A 14,250-nucleotide genomic window follows, 5' to 3' on the forward strand; every position below is an offset into this window, starting at 1 on the left:
ATTGCCGAACGATTGACTGTTGTCAATGTCAATAATACAAACAAAAATTTTATTGAACAAAAACAAGCCAACGTGAAACGCGCCAAAGAGTGCACGCGCACAGCAGTCCTAAATGTGTAGAAAGAGTCCAGCAAGGCTGAATTATTATTAAGTTTACCTATGTCTGAAAGAAACGCCTCGAACAACAATGTCGTCGTATTTTGATTATTTTTGTCAGAACATAGAAAATGAGACTAGAGAAAAGAGTACACAAAATGTAGATCGGATCTTAGGCACTTGTTACTCAATGTGTCCGGAAGATGAAGTCAAATTGTAAGTGTATTTTGAGTTTTTTTTACAAACAATGATAAGATACACACTAGAGTGCTACACTTAGGGTGCTTTTCCACGTGAGATGTGCTATGTTGCTATGCTATGAAGATGTAATGGCTAAGCTGTGAAACTGTGTGGCCGTTTCCACTGATATTAAGGCGATGTATCGATGGTTGGGAAGCCATCCATAGCATGCATCTTCCCATATAAAAAACATAGCATAACCCGTTTCCACCAGTGCTAAGCTATGTGTACTTACTAATGAATATGATTAGTGGATACCAAACACAGCTACAGCAACTTAGCATTGTACACTGGTGGAAAACCACCTGTATATGGATTATAAACAGGCAGTTTGTGCGATACTAATACAATACGTCAGAATACTTTTCTAATTATGTATAGACAATTGTGGGTCAGTGGTTGTCTTACAAATGAAACAATAGTGTATAGTTTCACAGTATATTCATAACTTAAGTGAGATATTTACGTTTTGCAGACGTGAGGCAGAGCGCCTAGTTCATTTACTAGAAGTATGGGGGAGTGAGAGAAGGCTTGTGAAGAGCTACAGTAGATCAGCAGCGGACTCCAATATGGCAGTACCTCATCTGCTGCGGCCATACTCGGTGCTTGCCAACACTGTACAGTATCTGCTGCTTGAGTAAGACTGTCTAAATATTGTTCTAGTGGCACACCTACACACAAACAGACATTTGTAGTCTACACATAAAACATTGTAGTACTTGTAATGTAACTTAGGTACATTAACCTATATACCACAGACGCACCACACATTTCATTTGTAAAATGACTTCTCAATTGATTCTGGCTTATTGTCTGCTATTCTAGTGTCACAAGAAGGGTGGACGTGCCTGAATCAATAATGTATGACTTTGTGAATGATCGCTTGAGAGCTGTGAGGCAGGACATCACCATTCAGCGGCTTATTCCCACGCAATGTGTTTGCCTTCTAGAGCCTATGATCAGATTCTATGTTTACTATGGATATGTGTAAGTTGATACATTTGGTACTTTGCTTCTTTTTTATTGAATAGGTACCAATTACCAATTAATAAATAAAGGTACCAATTAAAAATTAATAAATCTGAAAATTCTCATGATAATCTATTATGACAAATCTTATTAATTGCAATGGAATTTGATAAATGATTTGTTTTTATAATATTAATAGAACAATTTGTAATGTATTATTATGATGCACTATTATCTACTTGGACTTTGTATGCTTTTGAAACAAATCATAATAGAATCACTACAGTTTCACTAGATAAGATAAATAGCTTACTGTTTCATGAAAGGAAGCCCTGGTCAGTCAAGATCTCATGTAAAAACAATTATGTTATTTGTAAATAGTAGTTTATGTCATGAATGTGCGTAAGAACTATTAGATGCATTTAACAGTTTTGTATATTTTCAGATTATCAGCTCATCCTCTAAAGGACTATGACCCCGTCCTGAACAAGAAGTACTTGTTAGAATGTTTGAAATGGTACCTCACATGCTGTGACAGCATTGCTAAAGAAAAAGGAAATATAGATGAGCTCTCTGGCTTCTTCTCTGGGCTAGAACTTAATATTAGAGAAAGTAAAAGTAAACTAGTAAATGATCAAGCATTGGTGGAAAGTTTATACATATTATGCAATCTTGATGACTTGCATCCACTATACAGGTATCTCAAGATGACCAAAGATCTCAAAAGGTAAGTAGTCCTAAAACATCATTCTGCAAGTAATTTATATAGTTAATAATATGTCTACAAATATTTACTTTATTTTATTGTTTCAGACAAGAAAAACTTGAATTATCTTACGAAATAGCAATAGCAAATCTTCAGGGCAACTATGTAAAAGTTTGTAGGCTGTCAGAAAAGCTGTGCCCTCTGTTATACTGTGCCTTATGTACTTATTTACCAACATTGCAAAGGTAAGTATAAAAGACTAATCATATCGAAACGAGAGCGCGTTCGGCGCTCTTAGTTTAACTTTTCGTACTAAAGGTACAGAAGTAATAACATTGCTGCATATTACAGACGTGCACTTAATGTGACGTGCCATGCATATAACAACAAACGCCTGACAGTTCCAAGCACGGCACTTGTGCGTTGGTTGTGCTTTACCACAGAAAGAGATGCAAATACTGTGTGCTCACACTATGGACTCAAAGTGAACGGAGATGCGGTACAATTTGATAGAAGCGAATTTAAAACAGATGCACATTTGGTGAGTATCAAGAATCATCACAGACATCACATTGTTTGACAAATTTTCCCAATTAGCTTCAACTTTAACAATGTAATAATTTCATTATCCAATTACTCTTCACTGCTAAACACCCTCTTCACGCCATGTTCGCACTACGTAGTATTTTAGTAGAGTAACAAGTAATTTAGTTGGTAAAATACCTTCTGTCCATATGTTCGCACTATACTAAACTACTCTACTAAATATTCTGTATTCAGATTCACATTTAGTTACTAAACTCACTCTCAGTCCTCAGTTCTTCAAATCCAACCTACCTGATACACTCTAATCATTTTATATTTGTGTTTTAGCATATTCCAGTAATTCGGAACATTAGAAAGAAGTTTGATGTAAGTCTGATTGATATATTTACATATGAAACAAGTAAATAGCATTATAAGGACCAAGTGGACTGTACTTTGATTAATGTAGCGGATGCTAAAATAAAACAATCGATCTTTATAAAGGAATCCTTTATTTGTTTTATTTACATAAGAAAATTCTCCTAATTATTCAATAACTAATTACAATGGACAACAAAATCTATCTAATATCAAATGGTTGCATGGCTCCCAATGTCGCAATTCATTCCATTAGTATGCTGTGTACCTTCCTATCAGATAAATGATCACGCCTTGTATAGACGTGAAATAATTTCTATATATTTTTTATAATATAATATTAATATTTAAAACAGCCAAAATGTAAGATGAAGTTACATTGTCAATGAAATGATAAAATGTACAAAGTTATAATTTTACATTGTAGACAATATTTATTTCTATATTTCATTGTTTTAGAAAAATACAGCTTAATTTCTTTGACAATGTAATCAGATTGGTGAAGGTGTAACCAAAGTAACAGTTTCGCCTACATCAAGTAATAACAATAACATCCGAGAACCACACTTCACTTTGCTAATAAATAAATTAATCCTTATATTGAAACAATTTCATTATAATCCGCAATGTTGACCATGCCTACACTTTTATTAGTTTTTTTACTTATGAGTTACCGATAAACATAATAAATGCTCCATTTCCATTACACTGTTTGTTCCTGCAGTGTGCCAATGGACAAAATAATTTTGCAACAGAAGTAATATATCACAGATCACATAAATCATTAGAGAGGTCGCATAGTCGATATTGCGGAGTTTAGCAAACAATATTGTATGGTAACTAATCAGTTTGGGCGATGCTATCGAGCTTGTAGAATAATTTAATTTTAATGAGTACCCAGTACACTATCTAAACACTCACATTATGATCCAACAGTTTTCGCGAATGTGATTACAAAGCACGTAGGTATAGCGATGATAAACATACAAATAGTAAATACTTCATAAGATATCCTCCATTTATAATTTATCAGAGATAACAACTTTATACAACTGTCTATAAACATTTCCTTTGTTAGATTTAGAAGATTTCGTACAATACATCCGTTTGGTAGCACCTGGATGCTTACGTAATTATTTTAAGGGAAGGTAAACATTAAAAGTAAATTATAAATCGTCAGGAACCATGTAAAAACTAAAATAATTCAATATAACAAATTAATGTCATAACAAGTTTTAGACGATCGTCTACGCGTGATTTCATTGCGATACAACATAAAAACTGATAAATAGTTTAAAACAACAACAAAATCTCTAATTTACAATAGAGGAATCATTTAACTATACATTGACATGAACATGTTTACCTTCCTAGAGGCTAGAGACCGGTCGAGGCGAACCAACAGAGGTCGGCCTCGGACCCGGGACTGCTCACTCACGCGATAAATACACGCACACTACAGTTCACGCCGGGTCCTTCACACTGACGAAAGGCCGCAGTGCCACCGCGCTGGACCTTATTGTGCCTTCCACTGGGAATAACATTCTTTATTTGAAATAAATCATCAATCAGAAAAAAGAGATGAGATATTTGTATAAATGTATACAATGACTTGCATGCAAACTTTACTTACAAGTATGTACCTCAATGGTTGCCGTGTTAGTTGTGCTTGAGGAAGGCGTCGTCGAACAGTTCGAGCTCGTGGGACAGATAGTTAGCTTTGTTGCGCAGCTTCTTGGCGGAGGTGGAGGCTGTGTCCAGCATCTTGATGGCCTCCTTCACCTCGCTCAGCTCCGTGTCCATCTCCGTCGTCGCCTCGTCAATCAGCCGGCACAGCCGCGCGAACATTGTCGATAGTTCCCTGATAACGTAAAATTCCAATCACATGATTTATCCAATCATAACTTGCAAAACGACACTTGACATTACGGTACGATGTAGGAGTTCTCTGAAGTTAACATTACACCATTTATCCGATAGCAAGTAAGTAAGACAATGACTGACTGTTGCACTTGGTGGCTGCAGTTGGCGGAGGTGAGGTCGACGATGAGGCGCAGCTTCTTGCTGGCGTGCGCCACGTACTGCTGCTTGAACACGCGCTGCTGCGCGCGCGCCGTCCACGTCATGCGCTCGTACACGTACAGCGCCGCGTACAGGCAGCCCGTCACCGCCACCACGCGCCACCCCACCGTCTTCAGCAACTGAAACCGCCACACGTCACCACCGGCTCTACGCTACGCTACACTCCACGCACTACATACACATTACGGGGAGCTTACGAGTCCAGACAGCAGTAGTCCGCCCATGGTCCCCTGCGAGGTGAGCGCGCCGAGCGCGAACTTGGACACGAGTCCCCACTCCTCGGCCGACAGTCCCACGTGGCTCGCCAGCGACGCCGGACCGTTGCTGCGCGCTACTTCCATTGACGACGGAGCTGAACTTATCGACGGCGGGATCTGAAATATCAGTTATATTGAAGTTAAGTTGAAAGTTGAAGAACAAGGATTCAGAAGAAAATGTTGCAGATAAATATTATTTATAAATGCCGACCTGTGTATACTGCGGTGGGTTCTTGAGCGCGATTTTATTCGAGTTTTTGCCCTGGAACCGCTGTATGAGCGCTGTGATGCCGTACGAGAAGCGGAAGGATAGGTCCTCGGTGAAGTCTGCGCAGAGGTTGTCACAGTTGAGGCGGTAGAGGACTTCGAACGGTTGCTGGTGAGGGATGATGTACGACGCCGCGGCGGCGCGCTTGTGGATCGGCAGGATATTGTACATGCGTTCTGAAAGAGAGTACAAATATCTTAAATACTTTAGCAATATTAAGACATGTCAAAATTATAGTTGACAGTGGACTTTTAAGCTAAACTATATTAAGTGATTTGTACTGCAATAGATAAAATAGATATAACCACTCAAACGTTCGCGTGCGACATACGTTCACGCGCTCGATCTGTGTTGAACCGCGTCGAGCGCCCCATGCCGTTACCGATTCAAAGTGTATTTTCTAGCAAACTATTGCAGCTATAGCAAAGTAAAAAATACCAGTATAAAGCTGAATTATTAAGGAATCAAAATATATACTAATTAAAGTACAGAAATCAATCACAAATGCATAAAAAAAAGTTGAACTTAACAGAACGGGCTAACAGTAGGATGATAAATAAATGAATACTTCAATTTTAAACGCAAACACTTCACAAAACTTGACACACAGTTTGTAAACAATTATTTTTTATATTCTTGCTGTCACCTGGCATACTGTTTTACCGACCAATAGATGCGTTATTTAATACAGATCTATCTAGTGTAACATTCGTAAAGCTCTTTGAAGCTTGTCATAGATAAAAATTCGTTGGAAGTGAACAAGTCAAATGGGCTGCTATAGTCGCCCGGACGTTTAACGCCAAAATTTTTTGGGCGACTATAGTCGCCCGGACGTTTGAGTGGATAAATGGTTTACCGAATTGTACATACCAGCCATTTCCTTCTGCGCCTGGTCCATTTCGTTGCCGATGTCTGCGGAGAGTCGCTTCTTGAGCCGGGAGCCGAGCCCGGACTCGACGTGTCGATGCAGCGCGCGCTTGTACTGGTCCAGGTGGGCGCGGTCCGTGCGGAACGGAGTGTCGTACTCGTCCACTAGCGCCGACAGGCGACGGATCTCTTGGCTCAGCGTCAGGGACACCTGCAACGTTATAATAGTGGTTTAGCTTGTAATTTAGAAAATGACAAAATGGTGTTGGTATGGCAGAAAAGTAAAAATAGTTTCGGGTTACCACAATCATTGCTTGACGACAATTCTTGCCGACAAGAGATTGTGATAAGATTTTGAAATTTTCCTGTAGTACTTTAAAACTATTTAACTGAGAACTATTTAAAGTCACATATCATTTCGGAAATAATTTCCTCACTGAGTTCCAGCTAACTTTACAAAAATTTAATAACATTCCATATGTTATAATCGTTTCGCCGTAACGCTGTACCTTGTGCTCGACGCTCTCGACCATGCGGTTGATCTTGTCCTTCATCTGGCGCGTGATGGTGGTGAGCTGGTCCTCGATGGCCGACAGTTGCTCGTGCAGCACGCGCTGCTTCTCCACCTTGGCCGCCTTCTGGTCCGTCGCCGTGTTGTACACCTGGAGTATTCATTGCATATATCAGTTATAGCTGTAAATACTATCATAGGTATAGGTAGGCACAGGTGCATATTATATTATTATCTCTGTGACACACACTTTTTACTCCATCTCTCCATGCTAACACTACAGAGTAAGTACAGAGTATTTTCGATGAACCGAAAACTGGCCAATATACCTTACTAGCATACAACCATCCAAAATTCGAAACAGAATTTAGAAGTCCCATTGCTTGGCCACCCGACGCAGTTAATCTCATGTAAGTTCTATTTTGTGTGTAGCTTACCACTTCCAAAGCGGCCATGACTTCAGCAGCGATGTTCTTCCCGCGGCGCGAGTGTTGCGCGAACTTGGTACGCACTGCAGACTTACTGATACACTCCTCGAACTTGCGTTCAAAGTCCACGAACTCGAAATAACGCACTTGATGACCCTCGGCCAGGATTGGTGCTGGAAATGATAACATTATCATAAGACTATGTGGGGGAATGGATTTTATGTTTACCAATTGTAACGACAGTAGTACTTAGTAGCTAACTACAGCCTACCCAAAAACTTCCTTATGACAGGAAACTCAAAAAAAAAACTTTGCATTTTGGTGACAAATCAGCACGACAAAAAGTGAATTAAAAGTGTATACTCACAGGAGACAGGTTTCTCTCTCTCTCGCATACGTGTGAGCAAGGCTTCCTTGGCGGAGATGAAGAAGATCCTCTCCTCGGCCTCCTTGGGCGAACACACGCGCAGCTCCCGCGACAGGAAGTCCACGCAACGGTTCGCGTGTTGCGTGCGGACCTACGGAACGTTACACTTTCACTGTTACATACACTATTAACTCAGTTTCTTATAGGAAAACAATCTGCCTTAAACAAATACACAAGCCACGTGAGTCTCTTCTGTATTAATTTTTTTAAATAGTGTTCAATAAATAATGTTGAATACTTTGATAAAATTGCACTCACTTGGTCCAAGTACTCGGGTTCGGAAGCGGAGGCGTCCCATCGGTTGTTCAGTATGAATATGTTCGGTTGAGATATTTTTGTTGATACTTTATGGAAGAAGTTTTTCTCCTGAAATTGGAAATATCTATATAAGAAGTTGCTGTTGTTGGAGGATGTTGATGTTTTTATACTAACAAATTATGGCAAGTTCACTTACAACACAAATGCGTTACCATTATCGTCGTGTGATAAACAAATACTCACAGTGACCATGAGCGTGGACTCTGCGTTGGCGACGAGCACGAAGACGTCTGCGTCGAGGCAGTACTTGTCGATCCACTCGTCCAGGTTGGGCGTGACGTCGACGCCGGGGCTGTCCACCAGCACGACGTCGTCCCGCAGCAGCGCGCACAGCTCGCGCGGCCAGTACACGTGCACCAGCGAGCACTCCTGCAGGCGCGACGCGCACAGCGCGTGGCCCAGCTGGCTCACCGACTGTACACACACATAGTGTTATGTTACTCTGAACTGCTGCTAATATTGACCCTAAAGGCATTATCAACTTTTAACTGAGGACTAGATAACCTGTGTTAAGAGTAAAATATACGCAGCGACTGCCATCCTGCCAGTAGCAGAGTGTATAATGGCTTGAAACAAGTCGGGGTTCTCGTCAATAGTTATTATTAGTCATTTAATTTAAACGTCATACAATATTGAACTTTATAAAATGCAAATAAAGGTAATAATGACCTGCACATTAAGTTTCTCCTCGGAGCCCTCGGTCCGTAAGAACGCCTCGTCGTTGTCGGAGCCCTCGACTTGCAGGAAACAGTTGGTGGTGTGTCCGATACCGCTCGGCAGTATCTTGTCGTGCAACATCGCGTTGATCACTGTACTCTTGCCATTACTTGTCCTAAGCACCAATAATAACATGTTTAGTAGATTATGATTTACCTACCAATATTTAAGCATCTGGTATATGTATCTGTATACAGTCGCCAACAGAACTAAGAAAGACAAAATACACTTACCGACCAAAGAAGGCGACTTTCATGTGATCTCGCTTGAGCACCTCTCGTATGGCCTGCACTTTAGATACGTATGCTTCCACGTTAGCCAAGTCTTGAGGGGTCGCGATTCCATTTTCGCCCGTAACAGCTAAAACACAATTTTAAGCTTTGAAAAATGTTACGTTTACTCTCATTCTCTCATAAATTGTAATATGGTTAGAAAAATGACAAAGATAGACAGGTATTATAAACTAACATATTTGTAAAACCCACTTAATCAGCTCTATTTAAGAGTTCTATTTAATTTAGCTAGCTTAATCCTACTGTGTCATATTTCAAATTGTACAGTGTACCTATTATGCCCGGTTTACATTATTCCAGTCCAGCGATCCAGTCCAGTACTGGATTGCTTACTGGACTGGATCTGTTACGTCTACTTTATTCCAGTTATTTAGAAGCCGTTGAAGTGTGAACACTACAGTGACAATGATTTCAAGAAGAGATCAGTTTCGAAAATGTTTTCAACGTGCTCAATCACTCTTGCTACAAGAAGTTATTAATGAGGTTGATAAGGAACTAAAAAAAGGAATGGATTTGGGTGAGAAATTGGATCAGTGAAATAGATCAAAAAGGAGGGTCAGTAATGCTTTTGCAACAACTGAAGGTAGAAGATCCTAATGAATATAGACTGGCACTGAGAATGACAGCAGAAAACTTTGAAGAACTTATCATTAGTTTATATTAATATCCAGCGTAAGAATACGTTGTTCAGAGATGCTATACCCGCAAAAATAAAATTAGAAGTCACTCTTTCTTTTTTAACTACTGGAGATAGTTACAGAAGCCTCAGTCGTATGTTTCGATTGCCAAAACCAACTATTTCAAAAATTATCTCTGTATATAGAGACAAACTTTATAGTTTCGTCTTCAGATAACTTCTTCACCATTGTTAAATCCTTTTTCTTCGCAAAAAAAGTCCGCAAAAACAACCAACACGTGTGTACTTCGTCAGCACTGGAATGGCACTGGATTGGCCGTCTACATTATTCCAGTTGCACTGGATTGATCGCACTGGACCGAAAAGTAGACCGCGAATCCAGTTACTGGACTGGAATGCTTACTGGATTCAGTTCATTCCAGTATTTCAGTAAGCAATCCAGTACTGGACTGGATCGCTGGACTGGAATAATGTAAACCGGGCATTATATTGGAAAATCAAAATGTCAATAATACTCCTTATTTAAAAAAATGCAGATGTAAAGACAGGATGGCAATGACAAAATAACAATAATATTAAAATTGTATTTATTCGTGAAAACAAATGTAGTATAAACACATAATTTAATACTTTTTGTTCCTGACAAAAATGATAATACCAAGTTAAACGCGATAACCAAAACGTTATGAAAATATATTTAACGTTTAATTAGTTGTATATATTCACAAATAAAATATTAATTATCTATTAAAATGCCAAAGGGTATGGCCGCCTTGTTGCTATTGGAAACGTATTTTAGGCACAAACATTAACTCCTTTATGGATAAAAAAAAATAAGTTTCGCATAACTTTGAAATCTGCAGCTTCCAATATTAGTATAATTGAATAATTATTGTTTACATACAAAAAAGACAGTAATACATCCGCCTTCTACACAATCTCACTCTTGCCCTGGGAACGAGGTGTAGTTTTTAGTTTACTATTATGAGTACTAGAGCAAAGTAGGCGTGTTGCACGCTTACCTTCGCCATTCATTGATAGAAAACTATGCACAGCGTTAGAAACTGTTATGAAACAATGTCGGTAACATAAAAACACACAACAGTCCAGCTGGAACCACGCCAACAAAACAATCAACTTCCAAATATCATGTTTCGGCATAAATTGGAAGTATTTCTATATTTCTCAAGTATGTTTTCAGCGCAAATAGAAAGCCACATATTAATAAGCTGCCAAATTATACTCGCTGGTGGGGGTTGGCAGAGGTGTGGCAAGAAGCGATCTGTTTAGTTTTCTTTAGTCATGCTAGCTATACTAGAGGGCAGTCTCGCAGCCCTTTGTTCTAATTATACATTACCGTAATCACTTTAAATAGAAAGTCAACAAACATGACATGTGTACGATACATTGGCATGATATCGTGCTACAAACAAACTGCAGCAGTACAAAAACCGCGCGCGCCCTAATTTACGTGTATGGCGTGCAACACTAAGCAAAGTCACTTACAAACTCGATAAGAAGATTAGTAAACAAACAATTATTGCTGCTTCACCTAATCAATGTTGTATGACATCATATAAACAAGTAGATAAGTAGTAATGTGTGATTAAACTTTCGTAACTTCTAGTATGAGACTTTACTCGAATATTGGTCAATTCTTAAAAGTGGGTGGCAACTAGTAGTGAATGTTTGTTATATAATTGGGACTGTTACCTACAGCAACACACAACATAAGTATGTAATAGTATTATCTTAGGGATTAGGTTCTAATATCCTATTATGTTCTAGAACATTCTTGTACAAGATCCAATGTAGTACAATATTAAAATACATCCATAATTTGAGCGCGCAATCCGAATATTAATTGGGCCGCACATTCTACAACTCGACGATACGCGCTATTAGGTATATGCGGCACGTACAACATACTCTGGAGCCTAATAAAACATTAATGATAATGACCTTTATCCAAATACGCGAGGCTCACACGCGACCTTTGCGAGGTGTTCATAGACTGAATTGAATATTTTAATATTCCACAGATAAAATGCTTTGGATTTGTCAATAAGATTAGACATAATGACATCACTTATCAATGAAGAATACTTTACTTTAAAGGTAATATCAATCACTATTTCTGTTATCTTGTTTAAAGTTGAATATTTCTCGATTATGGTATAATTCTACAAGTATACAGCTGTGTCGGACTTCAAAATGGAAATATTTGCTTAATAATTTATGCATAGAAGTAATAAAATGTCTTTCTCTCCTGGTGAATGCTATTGTATGTGAGTCATGTGTATATTGTGTAGTTTAGAAAACATAATTCTAGAATTGTAGGTTTAAAATTTACTGAATATTTTATCTTTGATATCTCATTGTTTAGAAAATAAATGGTTATTGTTAATCAATTATTTTCATTTTCAGTAGTTTGCATTAAGTCATTCAAACTTTAATTCATTAGTACATGTTCTTTACTCATTAACAACAAACAATCCTAAAGTACTAAGATCTTCAGATATCTGAGTCATTAATCTGATAGATATGATCTCAGAGATAATGCACTAACTTAATGACAACATAAAAACATTATTGGGAAACAAACAATACTATGGTTTGGCACAAAACGAGTATCTAATTTTCAATCACTGTTATTTATTTTATTTTTAGCCGTGGTTGTCCCATCATTGCCTTAGTTTATATAATTAATAGTTACAATATTACTTATTAATTTTAAATTTCATCTGGAACAAATAAAATGTTCCTACTGCTCTTCGTATTATAGTCATAGTTGCACCTATTGACAAAAATCTATAAACAGTAAGTAAATAAATAAACAGTGCTTACCATGCATGAAAGTGACAGCATCCTTGACATAATCATCAATCTCAACAAATATATCATTGATCTTCTTCTTGGCTCTCACAAATATCTGCAGCGGTGAGTCCACATTAGACATGTTCACACGGACAGCACCATTGTTCAGCATTGCAACGTTGTGGGGCCCGTCGCCAGCCATCATTGATATCGTACGGTTAACATACGCAGCCATACGGGAAGGAAATATTCACGGTTGTCGTTAGGTGAACCTTATGGCGGACAAGCCAACAATATAGTCACTGTATCACTTCTACAGTTTTAACAATACATGCACGGTAAAACTGCAACAAAGCATAACAAGGCGTAAACAAGTGCAAACAAAACTAAAATCACAGGACAGTGCTACAACTTAAAAGAACTGTGAACAAAAGCCAGTGAAACTAGTTGCAAGTAGCATATATTTCTCAGTTTATTGTCCACACACTGCTTTGCAGCTACAGGAATGCTTGTTAGCTGTTCACCAGTACTGACCTAGTCAGTGTAGGTACTCTAAACAAGTTTTTGGTCAGAGGGTCATCATAAAAAATATATATCACAAAATCTGACAACACAGAGATAAGCCTCAGACTGACATGTAAAATGATAAGCAGTTACTTGAACATTTCAACCTTACTATACGCCAACATGCAACATGGAGAAGTGACATGTGTGTGAAAGAACTGTATGCACTGGCGCCATGAACTTGAACAGTGGGAAGTAGCTACTTGTGTTGAGGTTATGTTTGTGATCAAACTAACTAAAGCAAACAGTAACATTGAAAGTAATAAAAATTAAATGTAAGAAAGCAAAACACCAATAAAATATTATACAAATGCAAGTAATTTGCACCTTATCATCTCGTTGCATCATCGTAATCGATGCACATCCCTGTAGTCCAAGCCGCGTGAAATTTTTTATACACTTTAGCGACAATCTTAGAAATAAAGTATTATGAACAAAATATGTATGATGAGACGTAAAACAACTGACAGCCGCTAAATATAAGTCAAAATTCAGTCACGATAAAATTCACAAATGCAACCCATTGCGTAAATAATTCTTATGGGCATGTCAAAAAGAAATTGTAGTACTTACCTAAGCATCAAAGCATCATATTGGACATGTTACTCCTTGTTTAAAATTATTTTCGGCAGTAAAATACCAATGATTTTTTTCGTAAATTTATTTCCCTGTTTTCAATTTTCGATTTTGACTATCCATAAAAATGATTCGTTTTCATTTACATTGAATTACATCTACTAATCACACAATTGGTTCAAAAACAAATGACTCCGTTTAACAACCAATGAAATGTAAGTACGATTACGCAAGCAAAAACGTTTAGTTTATACCATTTGAATGATTTTAACATACATTTTATTTTTGTATTCGGATCATTCAGCAACAGCCGTTAGCTGAGCTGATTGTAAACTGACACATGCGTTTGAACAGGTCCGCTCAAGTTTTGCATTATAATTAAAACAAAATGCTGTATATGTGTACATCAAAAATTATATTAAATAAAATTATTTTATTTTTACTAAATTTCTTATTTTAATTTTAATATAACCCTCAAATTCCAATGGATAAATATAACGTGAAAAAGGTACGTTGACGTTTAATTGCTAATAGTACAACAACTGCTATTTTTATTTTTTCATTGTTGAGAAAT

At 37.8% G+C, this 14,250-nt stretch overlaps 2 protein-coding genes across 8 annotated transcripts; one reads left to right on the forward strand and one right to left on the reverse strand.

Annotated features, from left to right (window-relative positions):
- Positions 1-2: 2 nt before the first annotated feature.
- On the forward strand, positions 3-3,043 carry LOC118267179 (germinal-center associated nuclear protein). The gene is made up of 7 exons (XM_035581005.2): positions 3-312; positions 812-973; positions 1,162-1,323; positions 1,751-2,032; positions 2,119-2,256; positions 2,363-2,552; positions 2,885-3,043. Exons 1-7 carry the CDS (start codon positions 188-190, stop codon positions 2,963-2,965), a joined length of 1,140 nt encoding a protein of 379 aa, XP_035436898.2. The 5' UTR covers positions 3-187; the 3' UTR covers positions 2,966-3,043.
- Positions 3,030-13,841, reverse strand: LOC118267178 (transmembrane GTPase Marf). Of its 7 annotated transcripts, none has more exons than XM_035581003.2 (16): positions 13,674-13,833; positions 13,428-13,466; positions 12,567-12,808; positions 9,023-9,149; positions 8,742-8,904; positions 8,256-8,486; positions 8,013-8,120; positions 7,695-7,845; positions 7,337-7,500; positions 6,898-7,050; positions 6,392-6,599; positions 5,465-5,697; positions 5,194-5,370; positions 4,919-5,115; positions 4,548-4,775; positions 3,030-4,445 (listed from the first exon to the last, which is right to left on the reverse strand). In XM_035581003.2, the coding sequence occupies exons 3-15, from the start codon at positions 12,769-12,771 to the stop codon at positions 4,574-4,576; spliced, it is 2,319 nt and encodes a 772-aa protein (XP_035436896.1). In that variant the 5' UTR covers positions 12,772-12,808; positions 13,428-13,466; positions 13,674-13,833; the 3' UTR covers positions 3,030-4,445; positions 4,548-4,573. The 7 variants fall into 7 exon arrangements, with proteins under 7 accessions (XP_035436896.1, XP_035436894.1, XP_035436892.1 ...); XM_035581001.2 differs by having other exon boundaries at positions 12,567-12,880; XM_035580999.2 differs by lacking the exon at positions 13,428-13,466 and having other exon boundaries at positions 4,558-4,775; positions 12,567-12,880; positions 13,674-13,841.
- Positions 13,842-14,250: the final 409 nt, after the last annotated feature.

This window comes from Spodoptera frugiperda, chromosome 23 (assembly GCF_023101765.2).
Source record: "Spodoptera frugiperda isolate SF20-4 chromosome 23, AGI-APGP_CSIRO_Sfru_2.0, whole genome shotgun sequence".
Lineage (NCBI taxonomy): Eukaryota > Metazoa > Arthropoda > Insecta > Lepidoptera > Noctuidae > Spodoptera > Spodoptera frugiperda.